This window comes from Strix aluco, chromosome 21, assembly GCF_031877795.1.
Source record: "Strix aluco isolate bStrAlu1 chromosome 21, bStrAlu1.hap1, whole genome shotgun sequence".
NCBI lineage: Eukaryota > Metazoa > Chordata > Aves > Strigiformes > Strigidae > Strix > Strix aluco.
The window spans coordinates 4769812-4793982 of record NC_133951.1 but is presented as its reverse complement, the minus strand read 5'-3'; the positions used below and the strand labels follow the sequence as shown (position 1 = coordinate 4793982).

Here is a 24171-nt window from a genome sequence, read left to right as displayed (position 1 = left end):
TGGCAGAAAGTTTCTTCCCTGTTGACTCTGGGGGCAGGGAACCTGCTCCCTCCCGTTTCAGTGAAATAGCTCTATAGCTGCCATTTCTTTGTGTCAAGGAATGTGGTGATTCTTTCTGGTGATAGGAAAGCTGCCAGATTCACACGTTCAAGATAATGATGCTAGTTTTTCTGCGGAATGGGGTCACAAGGTCCCACCTCTCAATATTCAGGATGCCTATTTCCATGTGCCTGTTATGGCCCCATATTGAAAACAGCTTCAGTCAGAGTGGGCCAGAACCACTGATAGAACTGGATCCTGCTGGCGGGTAGTCCTACCATCCAGATTCTCCTCCAAAGATCAAGCTTCAGTGAACTGTAGAGTTCAATATTTGAGACAGTGAAGGCCAAGTCCCTGAAGTAGATGGCAAGTGGTTTGGTCTCTAAGCCAGCATAACTCTGTGGACATTATATCGAACCTACAGGCATCTCACCCTGTTTGTATGCAAAGCATGGAGTTTACTGGAGGAATGTAGATGTGCCAGTGGACTTTAGTTGCTTTACTTTAGTGTTGCAAAGAGTCTTTATCTGGAAGTCCACACATGATTTAGTTAACTTAATTAACAATACTGACAAACATGACAGAAAGACTTGAAGTCTTTGTGATTATGCAATTGCTATGGTCCGTTTAACATAAAGTGTTTTCTATGTTAAGGATAGTGTGCAACTGGGTATTGGTTAGGCAAAACCCAGGGGTCAATACTGGGTCCAATAGTGTAAAGGAAGTGTAAAGCCCTGCACCTGGGGAGGAACAACCTCATGTACCACTATATCATCCATCCCTTGATCTTCTTTCATGGTCTTCTAAACCCTGACCTCTGAGCTGCCAAGACCTCTCTGTGCCCTCCTTGGCCAGGCCTGATAGCCACTGGGCTGCTGGACACCAAGTGGCAGCCCACCACCCGGGGACTCAGCTGCAGGAGCCCCTCAGAGCAAAGCCTGCTGCCTCCACGCTGGAGCATTTGTGCTCTGGGTCCCGCTGGAGGGAGGTGCCCTGCCAGCACCCCTTGGTGCCTGCTCCCCAGAGAGGCAGGACTTCAGATGCACCCCTGCGCTCACCATTTCCCACTGCCTGGCTCTGGGCTCCTCCTGGGCAGGGTGTTTCCATCAGCCTCCCCATGTCCTGCACATGTTGCCCAGAGGCAAGCTGTGTGTTTGGTTTCCAAAAAAGTGCAGTGCTGCAGCCCTCCTTGGAATGGGCTTTGTGAGCACAGGACATTGCCTGATGCTGGATATAACATCAGATCCGTGCACCATTTTTCTAACTTTACCCACGTGTTATCCACTGAGCTCTTTTAATAACCAAAATGCCAATGGCCAGGGGAAGAGTGTGTTTAAATCTGACAGGATTTAAAGCAGATCACATGACAGTGCCCTCCTCCTAAAACTAGATCACTCTCTCTCCAGGACTGCCATCAAATCCCCCTTCCCCCCACTCTATCAGAATTTTACAGGCATGCCTGCCACCCCTAACACTCAGGTAAAGGTATCACTGTGCTTTTTGAACTGTGCAAATGTGTAAGTGTGCAAGATATTTGTGATGAAATGGAAATGCTGGACTGAGGATGTATCAGGTGCAGAGCATCTGGGATTGCATGCTGAGGTGATGTGTTTGTGCATATGTCCAATTATTTGTGTAGGTATGGCTGACTAGAGGATTCTTCTATCAGTCGTGGGTAGGAAAAGAAACTGTGGGGGCCATTCCTAGATCAGAGTTATCTTTCCTAGGTTATAGGCATGGGAACATCTGGTTAAGCTAAAAAGTTGCCAGCAAGAGAATGGAACATCTCTTGCTTGTTGGCACTGACCTGCAGATCAGAAGTCTCAGCAGGTACAACCCTTCCCATAGAACAAGGTGGTGCACAGGATCACAACAAAATTTCTTGGAGAATCTACCACTTATTTGCAATCTGAAGTGTGTATGGAGAGACACACGTGCACAAGCCTCTGTGTGTGTGTACGTGCACTCTTCCTGATATCCCTGAAGCTGCCTCACATCTCTGTCAGAGGTGCCAGCTTAAACTCCCAGGTAGAACCCAGCCTCTCACTGCTGGTGTTTGGCTGACCATCCTGCTGTGCCTGTAACCCTCATGAACTCTTATACAGCTGCACTTCTACTTTCAGGATTTTACCATCACAACTGCCAAAAGCTTTTAATAATGCTAATTTATCTTTTAACAACCTGTTTTATCCATTGTACAGCTGGGATTATCTGCAGCACAGACATACCAAGCAATCCACCCTGGGTCATACAGTGAGTCGGTGGGAAAGCCAGCAATAGAATCCATAAGTCCTGCATCCAAGTTCTCTAAGTGCCTTGACTAGTCCAGATTCCCTCCTTAACACCCTTGTGAGATTGTTTATAGGAGATGTATTCATATAGTCAGTAAGACATCAAAATTTTCTAATTATATCTAGTCATGTCAAATGACAATTATGCCCTTAGTTCAGTTTGCCAGACAATGCTTTACCAAAGAAGGTTTGCCAAAAATTTTTTGACCGAAGAAAGAGTAGGCATCTGTAGCATCTGCAGACTAGATGATATAAAATGTCCCTGTGACAAGTCTGCTCTGTCTCCACGGAAAGCTTCAAGGTAAGTGTATGGGGTCCCAGGCTTGCAGGAAGAGGATGGCGCCCTTATGTTCCACAGAATTCCTGCTGCCTGCAATGCTCATTTCCAGGAGGGCACTCAATTTCTCAGCGCAGATTTTGAATCTACTTTCAAGGCACCTGCACATTTTCACTCTGGATTTCTGTGCAACAGCAAGTAAGGAGTTGCCATTTCTGTTTTACAGTACTGACCAGCTGCCAGCCTGCAAGCTACCCATCTGGTGTCACAAGAGGTAAGAACCTGATTTATTAATTCTTAGAGGACAGAGGAAGATCCTTTTGGGTAGGATTTCTGAAAGGGCCACTGTTTCACCCTATGTTCAAACCCAGTGTAATCACAGTAGAAGGTGGTAGGGTGCCCAAGGTTTTCAAGTGACTGTGTTTGAAGTCTCTGACCGTTGATGGCAGGCCAGAAAACCCCTGAGGACATTCTTCAATTCTGCTTAACTGACCTAACAGGGATCAAGGTGTGCTGGCTTCCCATCTTTGCTACGGCAGCAGTAGAACCAGACCAAGATGAGTACAGCAGGAAAAAGTGCAAAATTCTGTATTCTACCTGAGAATGTATGAATTAATAAATCATCTGAGCATATAGAACTTCTAACAACCTTTGTAAAATGACAGAACTCTCTTAGATACCCATTTTCTAACTCTAGACAAAAAAAAATTACCTAATGAATAAAGAGGGAATGAATTTTACTAATGTAGCTACAGAATTTTCAAGTGCAGTTGGCTAAATTAGCTACCTACATGTTTAATAAAGCATCTGAAGAGACACTCTTATTTTTTTAAAGTTTTGAGTACTCACCTGTTCCCAGATTTTTTCGGTATTTATTTCAGATCTTAATACAGGATTGACAATTCCAATATCAATGCTTGAATTTTATTTGACACAAGTCAGAACTTTGAGGATGAAATTTTTTAGATATTGTACTGAAGAATGACAAATGCATGCAACAAATTAAATTATGGCAGAATATTAAAAGCTCACAAAGCCTGCCCTTTTCTTTCAGCTGGCAACTTCATTATCAAAGTTCATTAATTTCCCACTGCCTTTCTGTTACCATTATATTTAACAGGTAAAAGTCCCACAGGTTCAATGTTTTCCAAGACTGTAAGTTGCCTAAACTACAGTTTTTCAAAAATGTTACTTCATTGTTCATCATTTTAACAAAATGCCCTAAATGTATTTCTATCACTAATAGTTATGTCTTGGTGAATCTTGCTCAACGAATTCACTCTTACATTACAGACACGGTATTCTTAAAGCACCAAACCCACAGTTCTGAAAGGTCATTAAAAGTTGCTCTCTTAAATGTCTGAAGACCTAGACTACATCAATGAAAACCTATTATTTTCTAAGTTGACCTAAAAATTAAGTCTCTAGTTAACTCGTATTAGATGTTCTAAATACTCAGAGCATGAAGAGAAACCAAGGCACAGGATATAAAATTTTTTCCAGTCTTACAGAATAGACATAAATAGACATAAATGCCATATTGTTCCTCCCCATTAGAGTACTCTGCTGACGTACCTTCAGTAAAGTGTAGACATGGCCTCTGGAGACTCTGAGATGGCTGTTTTTGGGGAGGCAGCCCCTTATCTCCGAAAGTCAGAGAAGGAGAGAATTGCAGCCCAGAACAAGCCTTTTGACGCCAAGACAGCCGTCTTTGTGGCCCATCCTAAGGAATCCTTTGTGAAAGGGACAATCCAGAGCAGGGAGACAGGGAAGGTCACTGTCAAGACTGAAGGTGGAGAGGTGAGTGAAAAGCAAGGCTGAAGGACACCATTTGATTCCCACTCTCAGCTCTTAGCTGACATACATGGATCTTTTGTTTCTTTGGCAGACCCTGACCGTGAAGGATGATCAAATCTTCTCCATGAACCCTCCCAAGTATGATAAAATTGAGGACATGGCCATGATGACCCACCTCCACGAACCCGCTGTGCTGTACAACCTCAAAGAGCGTTACGCAGCCTGGATGATCTACGTAAGTACCAGCAGCAGTCTTCCTCCGGGCAGCGAGGAGGAACTGCTCTGCCAGGGTAAGCGGAAGCCAACGTGCTGTCTCCCTTCCTCACAGACCTACTCGGGTCTCTTCTGCGTCACTGTCAACCCCTACAAGTGGCTGCCGGTGTACAACCCGGAGGTGGTGTTGGCCTACCGAGGCAAGAAGCGCCAGGAGGCCCCTCCACACATCTTCTCCATCTCTGACAATGCCTATCAGTTCATGCTGACTGGTGAGTGCTTGACCTCCCTCATAGCAATCTAAACCAAAACGCCCCACTGATCTCACTGGAACATTTGACAAGCCAGCTAAAAACACCACAGAGACTGAAAACTTGATCGAGTTATGCAGGAATAAATTTCAAGTGAAACTGACCCAGAAGCATGCACAGACTCAGGACTGTGCATTATTTGCACTTTATTGTACAAAAATCTACACTCTACCACTGCAGAAATAGTACTTGACTTAGTTTGCTACTTTTTTTCACTGATAGGGAAGTAAAAGTTATTATTCCATGTAATCCACTATTTTGGACACAGGTAGGCCATTTGATTAGAACTCGAGGAGTACTGTGTGAAGGAAAAGTGGATGCATAGCTTACCTGAGGATCACATGCCTCTGTCAGCTCCATGCATCCATTTGGGATTATGGTTACTACTGTTAGGACCTGGAAGGGAACTGGGTACTCTTTCTGAAGAAACCCCAGCTTCCATTTACAGAATTACTTCTCATTCAGCTGAGTGTTACCCAGGTCAACTGCTAACACTATCTTTCATGCTGCCTCTCTCACAGATCGTGAGAACCAGTCGATCCTGATCACGTATGTACACCCCTTCTCGGGTCCCTGTGGGGCTGCCCGGTGCTGGGGGACCTCCCGCCTGACCACACGCTCTCTGCTTCTCTCTTTGGTTTCACAGCGGAGAATCCGGAGCAGGGAAGACTGTGAACACAAAGCGTGTCATCCAGTACTTTGCAACAATTGCAGCGAGTGGGGAGAAGAAGAAGGAGGAGCAGTCAGGCAAAATGCAGGTAAATTAATAGGTGCTGGTTTGAGTCAAAGCTTTCCTCTGATCCTGACATGATTTTTGGAGAGGATAACCAGCAATAATTATCATTCTGCAGGGAACGCTTGAGGATCAAATCATCAGCGCTAACCCACTGCTGGAGGCCTTTGGAAACGCCAAGACCGTGAGGAATGACAACTCCTCACGCTTTGTAAGTTGTTGCTTTGGACAAAAATGCCTCCTCATTACAACAGCAGTGATGGGCTAGTGGTGTTCTCACATAAGGAGATGGCAATGAAATGTACCGAGGCTGAAATGCTTCTTTTTCCCCTTAACAGGGCAAATTCATCAGAATCCACTTTGGGGCCACAGGCAAACTGGCTTCTGCCGACATCGAAACTTGTAAGACACTCTCCTGGCCTGATCCCATTCTTTCCTAAATTCCCAGCTCCACGTGCGTTCCCGTGCCTAACTCTTTCTACCTTCCTTGACAGATCTGCTGGAGAAGTCCAGAGTCACTTTCCAGCTCAAGGCAGAAAGAAGTTACCACATATTTTATCAGATCACCTCCAATAAGAAGCCAGAGCTAATTGGTAGGAGGCATGACAGTTTTTTGAAGGAAGATCACTGACCGACATTTAACTACATTACGAAAACAATGAAATTTAACCCATGAACCCATTTATTTTCAGAAATGCTCCTCATTACCACCAACCCATATGACTACCCTTTTGTGAGTCAAGGTGAGATCAGTGTTCCCAGCATTGATGACAAGGAGGAGCTGATGGCTACAGATGTAAGTAACTTACAAGACAGGTCAACAGGCACAAGTCATACATCACGTAACATTCAGATATTTCACTTTGCCGATTGTATTACCAGAGTGCCATTGACATCCTGGGCTTCACTGCTGATGAAAAGACCGCCATCTACAAGCTGACAGGGGCTGTCATGCACTACGGGAACCTGAAGTTCAAGCAGAAACCAAGAGAGGAGCAGGCAGAGCCAGATGGCACAGAAGGTATTCTCAAACTCAATAATTAACCCTTCTGTAGACCACTATGTATGTGGAAGACAGCAAAAGTTCTTCTTTGTTAGACTTTAGGATCCCAAGGAAAACGGTAAGCCAGAAAAATATGTCCCGTGTCTTCTTCTCAGTACATCAAGTATTTTACATCAGGATTTTTGTATCTTATGTTATGAACAACTGATAGTTTAAACTGTCCTTTATACACTTCCAGGAAGTCAGGAGCAGTAGATGTCCTTCCTTTAACATTATTATTCATATTTTTGTTGTAATATGGCTTGCAATTGTGAAACAGCTAAGTGGTTCAGCTCTAACAGGATGGGTGACCATTTTCCCATTCACCCTCATTTGTCAGATGCTCAGGGAGCTCTGTTGTGAGAGGTGTATTTGATTCCTCTCTTTTGTTGGTGCAGGACCAACAATTCATGTTTCCAGCTCTCTGAGCAATGGCTGCTCTTGCTAAAGGACAAGGCAGAACGTGGGAGGTGCCATAGGTAAAAGGATGAATCCCAGTGTGTTTTACTGAACATCAGAAACCAAAGCTCAGAAAGGGTTGTAGACTCTGGATCTGAAAGAGAACAGAGATATCCTCTTTGTGTTCCACCCTAAATATTGGGTGGTTTTGATTACCTGAATGTAGAACAGTACCTAGCTGTTGTCACTGCAGCTCCTCAGCTACGCATGTACTACAAATATTCAGACTGACAAGCTGAAGCTTTCAGTTTTGTGCCAGGAGATTTCTGAAACCATCATTACTTTCTACATGCTTCAGTGAAGATTTTAAAACATAAATTCTTTTAGAAAACCTCAATATGCATAATGATAACTTTGATGTTACCAAGATTTCTCCTATGAGAGTCTGCTGAAAGATTTCAAAGAACAGAAATCTGAACCATGCAGCCTTTAGAGAATACTCCAGGATTCAAAGTCTATGTGACACTAAATTCTTCCTTTGTCCTATTTCTTTTTAGTTGCTGACAAGGCTGCTTACCTTATGGGCCTGAATTCAGCTGACATGCTCAAGGCACTGTGCTACCCCCGAGTCAAGGTTGGGAATGAATTTGTGACCAAGGGTCAAACTGCACAGCAGGTAACAAACATGTGGTAACCTGGAACCATGTTTTGTATTAAGATCCTTTTGATTCTCCTATGCTGTGTATGGTAACTCCAGGCATTTATTTTTCTTATAGGTGCACAATGCTGTAGGTGCTCTTGCCAAGGCTGTCTATGAGAGGATGTTCCTGTGGATGGTTATTCGCATCAACCAACAGCTGGACACGAAGCAGCCCAGACAGTACTTCATTGGTGTCCTGGACATTGCTGGCTTTGAGATCTTTGATGTAAGTAACAAAGATCTGGTAAGAGCTATTTAGAGGAGACAACTGGATGTTATGATCACTCTGAGATGTTTTTAAAGAAGATGTCATATCATCACATAATTATTTGCAGCTATCTGCATTTTTTTTTGTCATAAAGAAAAGAAATGACCTTTCAAAGGACTTGTCTTATTTCAAGATGTGTAAACTCAAAAGTACAGTATGGTCCGATCAGAAAAAATCATTGGTTTAAATGATCGAGCACAAGACAGTATAAAAACATGTATATCATGACAGGCCTAAGCGTGTTTTTTTTCTCCATGTAATTTGGTCTCAGATTAAACATGAAATATAATTTATCTTCACATTTTTATCAATTAAAAAAAATTCCTTGTGGACAATTAATTTAATGCATTTCTCTGTTTCGTTACATAACCATAGAGCAGACCGAAGAAATGCGTAGACTTGACAATGAAGCCAAGATAATGGCATTCCATATTTTTAAAGGATGAGGTTTTGCAATTATTGCTGCATCTTGCAAAGATGGGTCTGTCTTATTTTATTTCTAGTTTAACAGTTTTGAGCAGCTGTGCATCAACTTCACCAATGAGAAACTGCAACAGTTCTTCAACCACCACATGTTCGTGCTGGAGCAGGAGGAGTACAAGAAGGAGGGAATTGAATGGACCTTCATTGACTTTGGGATGGACCTGGCTGCCTGCATTGAGCTCATTGAGAAGGTATCCTTCCTGTTCAAATGCATTAGATGTGTGGTAATTCTATAATTACCTGGTCTTATTTTTCAAAGGGATCTTCTATGTTCATGTCCAAATATTCAGCTTTTGTTATTCAAAATACCTTGTTCTGTAGTTAATTTTTTCTGTCAAGTGAGACAAGGAAATTTCACACAGCTTTGTGGCAGCAAGTCTGTACTGATGTTTCAAGTACCAAATGATTGTTAAACTCCCAATAAGACTGTTCTTCCAAAACAGTTTCCAGGTCAGTGTGTCCTCCTCACCTTTCAACTCTAACAGCTTGTACAGTAGAATAGCTATATCTTTGTAAAATTAACATAGAAGATGTATATAACTGTCAGCACACAGTTGCTCTTACATGTGCATCCTGTGACTGACAATGAGAAGGCAGTTGCACTGCACATGAGATGAAAAGTTCAGTGGCTGGCAGGATGATAAGTAGTCAGAATCACAGAATCACAGAACTGCTGAGGTTTGAGAGCAGTTCTGGAGATCGCTTAGTCCAACCCGCCTAGGTCAAGGCAGAATCAGCTAGAGCAGATTGCTCAGGACCAAGTCCAGTTGGAATTTGAATATCTCCAAGGGCGGAGACTTCACAGATACTCTGAGGAACTTGTTCCAACTTTTGGCCACCGTCAGAATAAATAAGTTTTTTTCTTCTAAATGGAATTCTTCTAAACAGAATGGAATTTTGTGTATTTCAATTCATGCTTGTTCTATCTTGTCCTGTCACTGGACACCACTGAGAAGCCTCTAGCTCTGTCTTCTTTATCTCCTCCTGTTAGATATTTTTACACATTGATGAGCTCCTCCAGAGTCTTCTCTTCCCAGCTGAGCAGTCCCATCTCTCTCAGCTTCTCCTTGTATGTCAGTTGTCCCAATCATTTAAATATCTTTGTGGACTGTCACCTTGGTCACTCTACTATGTTCATGTTTCTCTTGTACTGGGGAGTCAAGAACTGGACACAGCACTCCAGATGTTTCTCAGCAGAGATGAGTAGAGGGGAAGGATCACCTCCCCTGAGGTGCTGGCAACACTCTTAATGCAGCCCAGAATGACTTGGCTACCTTTGCTGCAAGGGTGTATGACTCATCAATTTGTCCAAGATATCTGTGTGTGATTTGAGTTCCTCTGGATAAGAAAGTAGTGCTCTGATTTTATAAAGCACGTTCGCAACAGAAACTAAATTAATTTCTATTAATCTTTATGATTCATTTGGTGTTAAAAAATGCAAGTATCAACATGTTTCATCTCACTTTCTAGCAGAAAATTTAATTGAATAATAATATTTTCTGATATGTATCTCAGTCTGTGTTCCACTATTGTGCCTAGGTGAAGGTCATTATTGCCTTGAAAACTAAATTACAGTCTGCTGCATTTTTTCCAGCCCATGGGCATCTTCTCCATCCTGGAAGAGGAGTGCATGTTCCCCAAGGCAACTGACACCTCTTTCAAGAACAAGCTCTATGACCAGCATCTGGGCAAGTCTGCAAACTTCCAGAAGCCCAAGCCTACCAAAGGAAAGACTGAGGCCCACTTCTCCCTGATACACTATGCTGGCACAGTGGACTACAACATCTCTGGCTGGCTTGAGAAGAACAAGGACCCCCTGAATGAAACTGTCATTGGGTTGTACCAGAAATCATCGGTGAAGACATTGGCCTTACTCTTTGCCAACTACGGCGGAGCAGAAGCAGGTTGGTTCTATGAATCCCGGATTTTCACTGATGTATGCTTAGAAAAAGGAATTGTAAAAGGCAAAAACAAAAGTATAAAACCTGTTTTATTTCTTTTTAATTTTGCAGAGGCTAGTACTGGCAAGAAAGGTGGCAAGAAGAAGGGTTCTTCCTTCCAGACTGTCTCAGCTCTTTTCCGGGTACAGTAGAGAGTTCACTATTTCTCCGAAGAGGAGGAGTACATCCACCATTTAAAATGGCTGGTCTTTTTTTGACTTAGCTGTGTTAAAAGACCTTGAAGTTCTTGGGCCATATTTTGCTAGGAATAAATCCACTGTAATCTATTTATGCTGCATTCCACTGATTGCACAACTTTTAGTTTTGTCCACTTGTCCCAGGATGACATTTCCAGATGGAAGAATGTCATACAAAAAACTTCTAAAATATACCTAAAATATATCAGATTTTCTTCAGATGTCCACCTCTGGCTTTGGAACCTTTTATTGCCCTTTAACAGCAATCTGTCCACTGGTCTGCAGGATGACCTGTTTGTTCCATTCATAACTCTAGTTTTTCTCCATGATTCAGGGATCAACCTCTTATAGTTGAAATAATACCACTCCTTGGGTTATAGATTTTTAAGATGTCAGATATTTGACAATTCTTTGTCATAACCAGGTCTTGCTGCTTCAGCTGCTCCATATACTACTGCCAGGTGAAATACTTAGTCTCTCCTGAGGTTATTTGTTAACATATTCATCCTTTATTTAGGACTCCCTTCTTGATATAGCCTAATTGCTTCTACAGATCTGCTGTCATATGATTCTTGATCACTTGACAGCCTCTAGCCAGTGCTCTGAAACAGGACATGGGCATGTGTGTATAAGCCCCAAGAAAAATAATCATAGCAGTAGTGCCTTGGCCTTGCAAGTGGGAAATTATTGCTAGCATGCATCATTCAGAAATAATGCAATAAGCCTATATTTAAAGATCATAAGAGTTTAAGAAGTAATATTATAGGAGAAATATTATTTGTTGCATTTGGGTTGCATTTCTGTTGTTTTCAAACTTTCTTCCTCTATCCCTCTTGTTTAGACACGTTAGTGTTTAGACATGTTTTAGCTTATGTTAATGTTAATGTTCTGGCTGCTTAACTTACATACTCTGAGATGTCCTCTGGAGGTACTTGCTTCCCTCCACTAATTATAGGTGATAATTATCTATATATAAGTATACCGATATTAATTACAAAGCAAGGCTGGGATTCATCTCACCTTTTCTTGTTTTACCTTACAAGACAAACCTGAAATCTAGACATGTAAAACTCAGCTTGTCATTTTTGTTCCTTTTACTTCCAGTGGGGAAAACAAGAGGGTTCTGTGTAGTGTGCTCCATGTGATGCATCGTAAACACATTCTGTAGTATGCTTCAAACTGCCTCATAGAAATACCAGTTTATCTCTCTGGGTACATCCAATGGAAGATGGATATAATTTCTAATGAAAGCATTCCACTAGAGTTGGTGAAATGTATTAATATTGTATGTTTAAGAGTACAAAATTTCCTACAGATTAATCAGAAGAACTATATAACTAAGTAATAACAGCAAAGATCTGTGGAAAGTTAGAAAAACTGGTGCAGGGGGCTTCAGTTCAGGATTCTGCAAGCTAATTTTTCTCTGATATCTCGTTATCTCATTTCAGAGGGCTTGACGCTTATAGTGGAAATTACATTTGTTAATAAAAACTTTTGTTAATGACTCTCCCAGGAGAATTTAAACAAGCTGATGACCAATCTGCGAAGCACCCACCCCCATTTTGTACGCTGCATCATCCCAAATGAAACAAAAACACCTGGTAAGAATCTCATGTATAGAAGGTTTTCAGTATGGTGCAACACTTCCCCTCTATTACAGAATATAGCATATATTTGTGTTCTGAATTGTTAGGTGCCATGGAGCATGAACTGGTGCTTCACCAGCTGCGGTGCAATGGTGTGCTGGAAGGGATCAGAATTTGCAGGAAAGGATTTCCCAACAGAGTCCTGTATGCAGATTTTAAACAGAGGTCAGACTTCTTTCCCTTATTGTATCATTTTGTCCACCTTCAGTAGCTTGTGAAATTTAAGTTTCACCTCTGGAGACTAAGGCCTTCTCTAAAGTTTATGTTTAGCACTGCTGTTATGTTCTCAACAGTTCTTTCTTGCAGTGTACCAGACAACTGGTCTCAACAACAGATGTCTTTATATTACTAGAATTAGAGAATCATTTAGGTTGGAAAAGACCCTTAAGATCATTGAGTCCAATGCAAGTCCTTCCATTTTCTCCCCCAGATACAAAGTATTAAATGCAAGTGCTATCCCAGAGGGACAGTTCATTGACAGCAAGAAGGCTTGTGAGAAACTTCTTGGATCAATTGATATAGACCATACTCAATACAAATTTGGTCACACCAAGGTACGAGAACTGTTTGCTTCAAGTACTATGCGGTTTTGGTTCGCATGATTTCAGAATGCTACTTAGATTCTTCAGAGAGTATATGAAATGATCAAATAGTGTATTTAAAAGAAATCATCTAAGTACATATTGACTCAACACTTGAATAAAATGGAAGTTCATTGCCATAGGATGATTTAATTAAGGGTTAATTAAGGATTCATAATTTAACACAAAGTTGTAGAATAAAAGAATCAAGGATTAATAAAAACAAAGGCAAAATGTCTGGCTACTATAGTTCCTCAACTGCAAGTGACTGGTAGCTTGGAGATATAAAAGAGGGTCTATCACTACATACATTCTTTGTGCTTTTGCTCTTTCTCTTAACTTCCCATATTATCTGCCAAGGGGGACAGGGTACCAGGGTACACTGAACAACAAACACATACACTGTGCCTATTTTCATATTCTTACCTAAGGTGTTCTTCAAAGCTGGGCTGGTAGGCCTCTTGGAAGAGATGAGGGATGAGAAACTGGCACAGCTCATCACTCGCACCCAGGCCAGGTGCAGGGGCTTCCTGATGAGAGTGGAGTACCAGAGAATGGTGCAGAGGAGGTAGACATTTCTTCAAATTAAGTTCACTGTATTTGGCTTATTGTGTTATTGTGATCTAAATATTTAATATTAATTCAACTTACCTTTCAGAGAGTCTGTTTACTGCATCCAGTACAACATTCGTGCATTCATGAACGTCAAGCACTGGCCCTGGATGAAGCTGTTCTTCAAGATCAAGCCCTTGCTGAAGAGTGCAGAATCTGAGAAGGAGATGGCCAACATGAAACAAGAGTTTGAGAAAACCAAGGAAGAGCTTGCAAAGTCTGAGGCAAAGAGGAAAGAGCTGGAGGAGAAAATGGTGAAACTGGTGCAGGAGAAGAATGACCTGCAGCTCCAAGTGCAGGCTGTGAGTACCATCAGTGTGCTTCATCCTAACTGTGACTATCAATCAGGCTGATATTTATGATTACATTTTGAAAAGACACATAGAAGCTACAATTAGATTCAATTCAATTGTATTTCATTAAGTGATGCTCTTAAAAATATAAGTAGCTTCAGTAAGGACCATCAGGAGGCTGTAGTCAAGACATTGCATGTGTGAGACTTTTCTGTGGAGCATGCTGAGGTCTCTAGCATTTACATTCAGTTAAAATGCATAGAGCAATCAAGAAACTTTACTTTTATTAGTATAATATTTGTTCTTCTATTAATTTTTTCCTACCTCCCCAAAACTGAGTATGCCTATACACACATGATTAGGAATTCTTAGAATAAGTTAAGAGGACATTTATTTCCTCCCTTTATTCTCCAATTAAACAAGATAACTTGTTTCTTTCTGATATAGGTGGTGGCTTGGCTGTTACAAATGTTGTAATACTGAACTAACTGAGAGGAAACAGAATTTAATATTCTCACCCTCCTAAATCACTCAGAATCATTACGTAAAATTTATGGTACATCTGCAGTGTTGTAATGTTATGGTTTCTAAATTAAATAATTCACAGAGTAAAAAAGACTGTATCCTCAAAGTAATACTATGCAGTGTATGTGACATACAGGAAAATTTACATGCCTCCCTTTTTAAAGACTCTTGACCTGAAAAAAGATGAAAAAATCGACTCAGTGCTAAAATGATAATTTTTCTTTCGTATTATTTCTGCTAGATTGAAACTTGAGAAAAAATATAACAAATAACACAGGACATCTCTTGCAATACAAAGCCTAGAGACAAATTGTCCAGCAACTCCTTTTCTTTTTAGCTGATGAGAATCTCACAGAGAAAAGCCAAAGCTGATAGATGCTGAGTATTTTGGGGTCATAATGATGAAAATCTAAATCAGAAACAGTTGTGCCAGAAAGACAGTAGCGTGAAAAAAGAGAACTACAGGAACAATGTGAGCATAACTGTGACTTTGGTATTTATATGTATCTTGGCATATGGTTATCAGTCAGGACTTCATAAATGTGGAAGATATTCCTATGATTAAAACAAAATTTATGTACTTTGTTCTGTTGTTTGATTTTATGGGATAATATTGGATTCTATATCTTGCACAAATATGTAAATACTTGGGCATTCAGGTAGATTGAAAATAATTTTATTTGGTTTTATCTCTCAAAACTGGATGTTTCAAACCCAACAATGTAAAATCAATTCTGTGATATATTTAAGTCTCTTGGAATAGAAACCAAATTGTAACTACAAAATTGCTATCCAGGACTAAATTAGGAAGGCAAGCATGTCGATATTGCCTCAAAAAACATATCTGTAAAAACAGTATTTTCCCACCAGGAAGCTGACGCTTTGGCTGATGCTGAGGAAAGATGTGACCAGCTCATCAAAACCAAAATCCAGCTGGAAGCCAAAGTTAAAGAGGTGACTGAACGGGCTGAGGATGAGGAGGAAATTAATGCCGAGCTGACAGCCAAGAAGAGGAAACTGGAAGATGAATGCTCAGAGCTGAAGAAAGATATTGATGACCTTGAGTTAACACTGGCCAAGGTTGAGAAGGAAAAGCATGCCACAGAAAACAAGGTACGAGGCAGAAGAAGTCATTCTCACTCCAGAAAAGACTTCTGCTTTGTCCCAAATATACAGTATAAAGTTTTAAAAACCAATTTTTAATCTGCACTTGCTATGTTCTTCTTAAAGGTGAAAAACCTCACAGAGGAGATGGCAGCCCTGGATGAGACCATTGTGAAGCTGACAAAAGAGAAGAAAGCCCTCCAAGAGGCCCATCAGCAGACACTGGATGACCTGCAGGCAGAAGAGGACAAAGTCAACACGCTGACCAAAGCTAAGACCAAGCTGGAGCAGCAAGTAGATGATGTAAGCACAGAGGCACACAGCAAGAGCAGGACAGGTATAGAGTTAAACCTGAATGGTGGAGCATTGGTGGTCTTGTTCTTTTTAGCTGGAAGGGTCCTTGGAGCAAGAGAAGAAACTGCGCATGGACCTTGAGAGAGCTAAGAGGAAACTTGAAGGAGACCTGAAGCTGGCCCATGACACCATAATGGACTTGGAAAATGATAAGCAGCAGCTGGATGAGAAACTGAAGAAGTAAGTGTGGCTGTGGGGCCCCTGAGTGCTGGGCTGGTGCACTTGTCTTTTTCTCTTTGAGCTCTGACACGGTTTGCTTTGCCCAAAGGAAAGACTTTGAAATCAGCCAGATCCAGAGCAAAATCGAGGATGAGCAACTTCTGGGCATGCAATTACAGAAGAAGATCAAGGAGCTGCAGGCAAGCCTCTGTCCCTTGCCCTCTCTCAGCCAGTGTCAGGTCAGGAAGGAGGAGGGCATGGGTGTGAAGGGTCTCTAATGTTCCCCAGGCTCGTATTGAGGAACTGGAGGAGGAAATTGAGGCAGAGCGAACCTCTCGGGCAAAAGCAGAGAAGCATCGGGCTGACCTCTCGAGGGAGCTAGAGGAGATCAGCGAGCGCCTGGAAGAAGCAGGAGGGGCTACAGCAGCTCAGATCGAGATGAACAAGAAGCGTGAGGCAGAATTTCAGAAGATGCGGCGTGACCTCGAAGAGGCCACGCTGCAGCACGAAGCCACGGCTGCCACCCTGCGGAAGAAGCACGCGGACAGCACAGCTGAGCTTGGGGAGCAGATCGACAACCTGCAACGAGTGAAGCAGAAGCTGGAGAAGGAGAAGAGTGAGCTGAAGATGGAGATTGACGACTTGGCCAGTAACATGGAGTCTGTCTCCAAAGCCAAGGTACGGGATTGCAGTGGAACATGCCCACAGGGCCAAAATATGGCACATAGGCTACATCTGCCAGCCACATTTTCATCACAAAGTCTGTGCTGTGAGAATAAGGCAGAGTCCAGGTGTTCATTTCCTTTCCTTGCTTGTACTGGCTCTGTAGGCAAATCTGGAGAAGATGTGCCGCACTCTGGAAGATCAGCTGAGTGAGATTAAAACTAAGGAGGAACAGAATCAGCGCATGATCAATGACCTCAATGCTCAAAGAGCTCGTCTGCAGACAGAAGCAGGTGAGATTTCTTCATTCCTGAGGAAGATCTGATGCCATGAGGATAACACAGTGTGAAAAGTTGCAACTGGCATAACCTCTACAGGCTACTCATGATTGCATGTGTTTACAGGCAAAAATTGTTATAATATTAATAATCTAGTTACTTTTTTCACTTTGCCCTTCCCAGGTGAATATTCACGCCAGGTGGATGAAAAAGATGCTCTGATTTCTCAGCTGTCCAGGGGCAAGCAAGGATTTACCCAACAAATTGAGGAACTCAAGAGACATTTAGAGGAAGAAATAAAGGTCTGGAATGACTCTACTCCAACATTCCTTCCCCAAACACATGTAGCACTGGAGTGAATACCAATAATGCACATGGCCCCTGATCGTAAGCCAGAGAGGAAAGGAAGTGTAATGATTTTGATTCTGGAGGAAGTCATCCACAAGGCTTTCATGACATTCTGACCATACTCTCTAAGACAGGATTGAGACACTTATTACAGAGACAGCAGGTTACTTTCCCCAGAGCACCTGTCACTAACACATCCTGATCCTCCAGAACACGTTGATGTTCATCATTCCCCAGCTTTGCATTTGCCTAATTAGAGTTTGATTCTAATTTCCCTGTCAGCTTCACTGTCAAGACGCATCTCAAGGCAAGTATTCAGGTTACCAATCCCAATGTCCCCACAGGCCAAGAACGCCCTGGCCCACGCCTTGCAGTCAGCTCGGCACGACTGTGACTTGCTCCGGGAACAATATGAGGAGGAGCAGGAAGCCAAGGGGGAGCTGCAGCGCGCCCTGTCCAAGGCCAACAGCGAAGTGGCCCAGTGGAGAACCAAATACGAGACGGATGCTATTCAGCGAACGGAGGAGCTGGAGGAGGCCAAGTATGTGGGACGTGGGATGTCGAATGGCTGGAGAAGGCTGAGCCTGTCAAGGGAAATTGGAGGGATATAGTGTCTTTGTGGTAGAGGGAAGAGAGGGAGAGAGAGGAAAAGTTTGCTGTGGAAAACGTGTAGATTAGAAGGAAAACGTAGCCTTTAGGGCTAGAAACGCTAAGACAGGGTGAATACACAGCAGGTGCTAGGACAAGGAGGTGATAGCCCCTTCAGGCTGCATGTAATCTTGGAACAGAAAAACCACTGTGAAAATCACTATGCTTGAAACCCCCAAAGTGGCCAACTGCTTTCTTGCGAAAATTGTCTCCCCTCTAAGTTCTAACCTGGAGCTGCACTTATCTCCTCCCAGGAAGAAGCTGGCACAGCGCCTGCAGGATGCAGAGGAACACGTTGAGGCTGTGAATGCCAAATGTGCCTCCCTGGAAAAGACAAAGCAGAGGCTGCAGAATGAAGTGGAGGACCTGATGATTGACGTGGAGCGATCTAATGCTGCCTGTGCAGCTCTGGATAAGAAGCAGAAGAACTTTGACAAGGTCTTTTGGGCTCCAGCACCGGGGCTCCTGGGCAGAGCATGTCCTCCTGATTGCCACCTCCATACTGACGCCCCGTTTCTCTTCAGATCCTGGCAGAATGGAAGCAGAAGTATGAGGAAACGCAGGCTGAGCTGGAAGCCTCCCAGAAGGAGTCTCGCTCTCTCAGCACGGAGCTGTTTAAGATGAAGAATGCCTATGAGGAGTCCTTGGACCACCTGGAAACGCTGAAGCGTGAGAACAAGAACTTGCAGCGTAAGTCCCTGGCCCTCTGCTCCTGGCAGGGCTTTCTCCCTGTCCACCACTACCGCCTGCAGGTCTGCAAAGATACTTGTCACCGTGGTGTGGCAGGGCCCTTCCCCTTCAGATCTGTGCCTGACCATGCCACTTTTCACCCTTCCTTGCAGAGGAGATTTCCGACCTCACGGAGCAGATTGCAGAGGGAGGAAAGGTGATTCATGAGCTGGAGAAGGTCAAGAAGCAGATTGAGCAGGAGAAATCTGAAATCCAGGCTGCTCTAGAGGAAGCTGAGGTACACGCCTACAATCACTGGTGTCTGCACTAAAAATACGAGCAATGGGGAAATATGGTGGAAAAATCCTTGGTCCCACTCCGTTCTGGCTGGGGAGCGCAGCCAGCTGAGATTTCCTGAAATACTATGTAATCAGCTAGAAAGCAAGCAGTAGCTTTATCGATGTTACAAATGTTTGTGTCCACATGTCCAGGCCTCCCTAGAACATGAAGAGGGGAAGATCCTGCGCCTCCAGCTTGAGCTCAACCAGGTGAAATCTGAGATTGACAGGAAGATTGCAGAGAAAGATGAGGAGATTGACCAGCTGAAGAGAAACCACCTCCGAATCGTGGAGTCCTTGCAGAGCAGCCTGGACGCTGAGATCAGGAGCAGGAACGAAGCCCTGCGGCTGAAGAAGAAGATGGAGGGAGACCTGAATGAAATGGAGATCCAGCTGAGCCATGCCAACCGCGTGGCTGCAGAGGCACAAAAGAACCTGAGAAACACGCAGGCAGTGCTCAAGGTCCGTTCAGCAAAGCTACAGAAAGAGAAGTGACATCACTAACGTTTTTGGCACCCAAGCGCACGCTGTCATAGCACCTTGCAATATCTCTTGTCTCTTTTACAGGATACCCAGATACACTTGGACGATGCTCTCAGGACACAGGAGGACCTGAAGGAGCAGGTGGCCATGGTGGAGCGCAGAGCAAACCTGCTGCAGGCTGAAATTGAGGAGCTACGGGCAGCCCTGGAGCAGACGGAGCGGTCGAGGAAAGTGGCTGAGCAGGAGCTCCTGGATGCCACTGAACGTGTGCAGCTCCTCCATACCCAGGTCAGGGCGTGGTGCAAAAGCAGTTGTGTTGACACTTGGCAGCCACAGAGGGCTGCTATATACCACAGGATAGAGCAGGAGAGTGGGCTAGAGAGGACTGTCTACTGCTGCCCACAAGGGAAGGCACACTTTGCAGCCCATCACCTGAGCCCACCACTGACATTTTGTAAACAACCATTTTAAAAAGAATCCCAGAGTTTGAATTGCAAGCTTGGAGAGCAAAGCCTTGGCTCAAGCTGTAGGTTTGGTTTTGCAGGCCTCAGAATACAAGTCTTGCTATCTCTCTTTGCACAGAACACCAGCTTGATCAACATGAAGAAGAAACTGGAAACAGACATCGCCCAAATTCAGGGTGAAATGGAGGATACGATCCAGGAAGCCCGCAATGCTGAAGAGAAGGCCAAGAAGGCCATCACAGATGTGAGCTGGGGGTTCCTTTCACTGCTAATGGTGGATGTGTTCTCCCCCAGAACGTCTCCAGCCCCAAAATGGCTTTCACCCTTTGCTCTCATCAGGCAGCCATGATGGCAGAAGAGCTGAAGAAGGAGCAGGACACCAGTGCCCACCTGGAGAGGATGAAGAAGAACCTGGACCAGACGGTGAAGGACCTGCAGCACCGTCTGGATGAGGCCGAGCAGTTGGCACTGAAGGGAGGCAAGAAGCAAATCCAGAAGCTGGAGGCCAGAGTGCGTAGGGCTTTTAGTTGTGTGTGAGTGAACGTATCACGTAAGTAACCACCAGGGAAGCTCCAAAGCCGGGCTTCTCATTGCAGGTGCGGGAGCTGGAAGGGGAGGTTGATGCCGAGCAGAAGCGCAGCGCTGAAGCTGTGAAGGGCATGCGCAAGTACGAGAGGAGGGTGAAGGAGCTGACCTACCAGGTAAGGCAGGAGGCCTCCTTGGGCTGATACGCCCTCTCACAGGAAGTAAACAGTTTTGCACTTGGTTGTCAAGGGGAATTGCTAACTCGCATGGTGGGGAAACCAATTAATTCTCCTGTTTGCCAACTGCTTTAGTCTGAGGAAGACCGGAAGAATATTCTCAGGCTGCAGGATCTGGTGGACAAGCTGCAAATGAAGGTGAAATCCTACAAGAGACAATCCGAAGAGGCTGTAAGTATCACTCTGAGTGCTTGGCAAGAAACACTTTCCGAGTGGGTAGCATGGTCATTGAGGAAATGACTACAGGAAACTTGGAAAGTTCCAGTGGACAATAACGGAGGGCTTAAAGTTCTCCGAAATGCTTATAAATTAGCCTAGCCTTTGAGAATGCAATCAGTGAGGGAATAAGAAGGCTAATGAGGAGGGCAAGTGCACGGAACATTTTTTTTGCATTAGGACAAGAAAGCAGTCTGCAAGAAGGAGTTGTTATTAACAGTACTGATAGTACAATATATTAAGAAGTTCTGAAAAGAACACATTTTCAGAATTGTGAAATTCATGTAACTATCTTTATGAAAGATGCCTGTGACCCTTGCAATCGGGAGAAGCTTGGTAGTTATGTGGAAGCAAATGGCCTGCCAAATCTCCAGAATTCTGTGCCTAGGAACACAGGAAATGTTGCGTAAGAAATCCTTCTGATTGAGCATATGCTCATCTCCTACAGGGAACTCCACATTTTGTATGCGGCCAGGGAAATTTCAGTGGATGGAGAAGGTGTTGGAAGTACCCTCTCAAGCCACATTGTGCAATGCATTTAGAATTGTGCAAGGAGCCTTTGCCTTTTTCTGGGCATGCAGCAATCAGGGATGAACCGAGGGAAGTCCTGCAGCCCCTGAATGTCTGTGCATGGCTTCTCTGCTCCTGCAAACAGTCCAGTACAGACAAGGGCTTTTGGACTCGGATAAGGAGATTTGTGAGAGGGACACGGAGGAGATCTCATGGACTCACTGGGTCCCGTACAAATTCCTAACCCCATCTCAGGATCTGCAGATGCAGTTGAACATTTAATTCCAGAGCTAAAAAAATCTGATTTCCAGCTGCCCAGTTTGTTTCCTTTCCACATTCCAGAGCACAGTTATGTTCAAACCCTGTTGTGCTCTGTCTACAATGAATCTTCTAAAAAGGAGAGGATGCGGAGGTCTGTGTGAGGCTTATGTGTAAGGAGAGGTTGCTGGGGGATGGAGGTTTGAGCCTCACCTGTCATTACCACGGTGCAGGGAGAGTGAAACCCCTGGCCTGGGCTCCTCACCACCGACTCCCTCTCCCCTCACAGGAGGAACTGTCCAATGTCAACCTCTCCAAATTCCGCAAGATCCAGCACGAGCTGGAGGAAGCCGAGGAGCGGGCTGACATTGCAGAGTCACAGGTCAACAAGCTCCGAGCAAAGAGCCGGGAGTTTCATAGGAAGATAGAAGAGGAGGAGTGATGATGTCATGATGCAACAAAGTGACGTGAAGGATGCACAAAATGTGAACCTGTCAGTCGCTTTCTTCTGTAATGAGTCTTTGTACCCACCTCAATGTCTAGAGAATAAAGACCGTAGATTCCTCTGCATACACACTATGAGCAGTGCCTTCTTTGGTTTTTTTCTAATCAAGCTTGGGATAATTTGTTGCAGAACAAGTTTTCTTACTTTTCCTAGCTGGGGGAAGGGAGAAGCTTATGCAAACCCTGGATTGAGGACCCGCCAACTTGGAGGCTGGCCATTCCTGTGGAGGCTACTGATAGTCCAGCCGGTGCTCACTTCCGTCTCCAGCAGCTCCTTGCCCTGCTCCTGCCCTCACATTCTTTTAATGCTTCTCTCATTGTCCTTTCAGCACAGCTTGCTTCCCATGTGAGAAGCAAGAGAGGGCGATCCCTTTCCTTTTTTCCTTCCCCTGCTTTTGTCTGTGATCCTGGCAGTCACAAACCCTAAACATCAGTCTCTGAGTAAGTTGCCAGAAGTCACAGCTACACTGCACCGTGAAGGACCGGCAGTTCCTTGGCAGAGACGATTTTTGGCACACAGAGCACCGTTACGACACATTGATAGTGCCCTTAAGTTGTGCCATCTTTCTTCCCCTAGATTCCCTCAGCTGCTGCCACCACCTGCTCCTAGTCTCTCTGCAGTGGAGAAAACATGGAGCCCTGTCTGGGGCCCCTCAGGGCCCATTTCTCACACACTGCATGGCACCAACTCACCTCAAAGGTCAGCCTTGTCACCTCTCACACAACAGGTTCCACGTGGCATTGCCTCAGGCAAGAGGATGGAAGAAAACTGATGGATGTACCCCTCCATTCCTTCCCCACATACCTGTACTTCACTTTTGGCCTACCTACAGGCTAAACAGACCATATAGTTTTGGAGAGGAGGGAAGGGGATGAGGGAAGAAGGGAAGGGGGAAATTGCCAAACACTTTTTCCTTCATTCAGACCCTGATCTGAACAGCACAGGCACAGTGGTCACGTACATCCGTGAAGTCTCATGTGCTCTATCAGCCGTCCCAGCTGGATTATTCTGATGCATTACTCTTTACCTCTAGTTTGGGTGAAAGACAGACGGACAGTGCCAAGGTATGTTAAAGACAAGCCCACAGATGTCTGCCTAAGCTGATGTTCTCATAGGACTGACAGCTTTCGGCTTCTAAGTAACTTCTGTGCCTTCTTTTCAGGGAGACCACACAGCCTTGGAGGATTTTCTCAGAAACCTCAAGGACTGCAGGGCTGTGTATACCATGAATCAAGAACAGGTTAGTGGTAACTGAGGGCTAATAAGTTAATCTGGAAATCCTTCTGTCAATATCAACTTACAGAGTTGCACCCACTGTTGCAGCTCTGCCCCTGTCTGCAGTGTTCACAGCCAGTCACCCCAGCTAACTGCAGGCTGCAGGAGCCCTTGATGCAGACCAAGGTGGAGTGAATGAGAATCACATCAGCAGCAACTGAGGAGTGAAGTGCAGCTGGCACTAAAAAGAAACAAGAAGTAGACTCAGGAGCAGAGGCCAGGGCACGTTTTGATGTTGAAAGCTTGGGACAGTCCACAGCTGCTTCCAGCTCTGCCACTGTACAAGCGCCAGTACTCAAAAGCAGAGGCGGGTCCTCCATGGGGCACTGAGCCTAGCAGGGCGGCAAGGATGGGACTGGGGCTGGTGTTGCACAACTTTTCCCCATGCCTGCCAGGCAGACTCCCGACCTTGTTCATCCAGCCTCATCCCCTGCAGTCTTTCTCCTTGCCTGACAGCGTGCATTGGTCTGCCACCACAGCCAGGGTCTCTTGTGGTGAGCCTTGCCTGCCCAAAGCCACCTCTGAGCTGACTGCTCCTCTTGGGTGGCTTGAGAGTCTCAGGCCACACCTGCAGGCATCCCCAAGGCTTCAGGTGGGGCTGGGTAGAGTCTAGGTAACACACAACATCCATGAGTATGCCTGATAGCTGTAATGGCTTGTACAAGCACGAACTCCTGATGTTCCCTGATATCCTCCTTTACAGACCCTGCACCATCCTTTGCCTCATATTGCCTCCACCGTGGAAGCTTGAGGATGTGTCACCAGAATGAAGGGATGCAGCCAGCAAAGCC

At 44.4% G+C, this 24171-nt stretch overlaps 1 protein-coding gene across 2 annotated transcripts; it reads left to right on the top strand.

The window, feature by feature from the left end:
• Window positions 1–4188: 4188 nt before the first annotated feature.
• Window positions 4189–22173, top strand: LOC141933129 (myosin heavy chain, skeletal muscle, adult-like). Of its 2 annotated transcripts, none has more exons than XM_074847518.1 (38): window positions 4189–4407; window positions 4496–4639; window positions 4733–4889; window positions 5450–5477; window positions 5575–5686; window positions 5780–5872; window positions 6000–6063; window positions 6156–6254; window positions 6354–6457; window positions 6544–6682; window positions 7660–7778; window positions 7879–8028; window positions 8574–8744; window positions 10148–10457; window positions 10566–10636; window positions 12204–12291; window positions 12384–12501; window positions 12767–12890; window positions 13349–13485; window positions 13576–13831; window positions 15218–15460; window positions 15578–15754; window positions 15840–15985; window positions 16074–16164; window positions 16253–16642; window positions 16794–16920; window positions 17089–17207; window positions 17598–17794; window positions 18156–18339; window positions 18426–18591; window positions 18744–18868; window positions 19062–19370; window positions 19476–19679; window positions 19974–20099; window positions 20195–20365; window positions 20452–20556; window positions 20692–20787; window positions 21890–22173. In XM_074847518.1, the coding sequence occupies exons 1-38, from the start codon at window positions 4201–4203 to the stop codon at window positions 22040–22042; spliced, it is 5820 nt and encodes a 1939-aa protein (XP_074703619.1). In that variant the 5' UTR covers window positions 4189–4200; the 3' UTR covers window positions 22043–22173. The 2 variants fall into 2 exon arrangements, with proteins under 2 accessions (XP_074703619.1, XP_074703620.1); XM_074847519.1 differs by having other exon boundaries at window positions 10148–10461; window positions 10573–10636.
• The last annotated feature ends 1998 nt before the right edge of the window (window positions 22174–24171 follow it).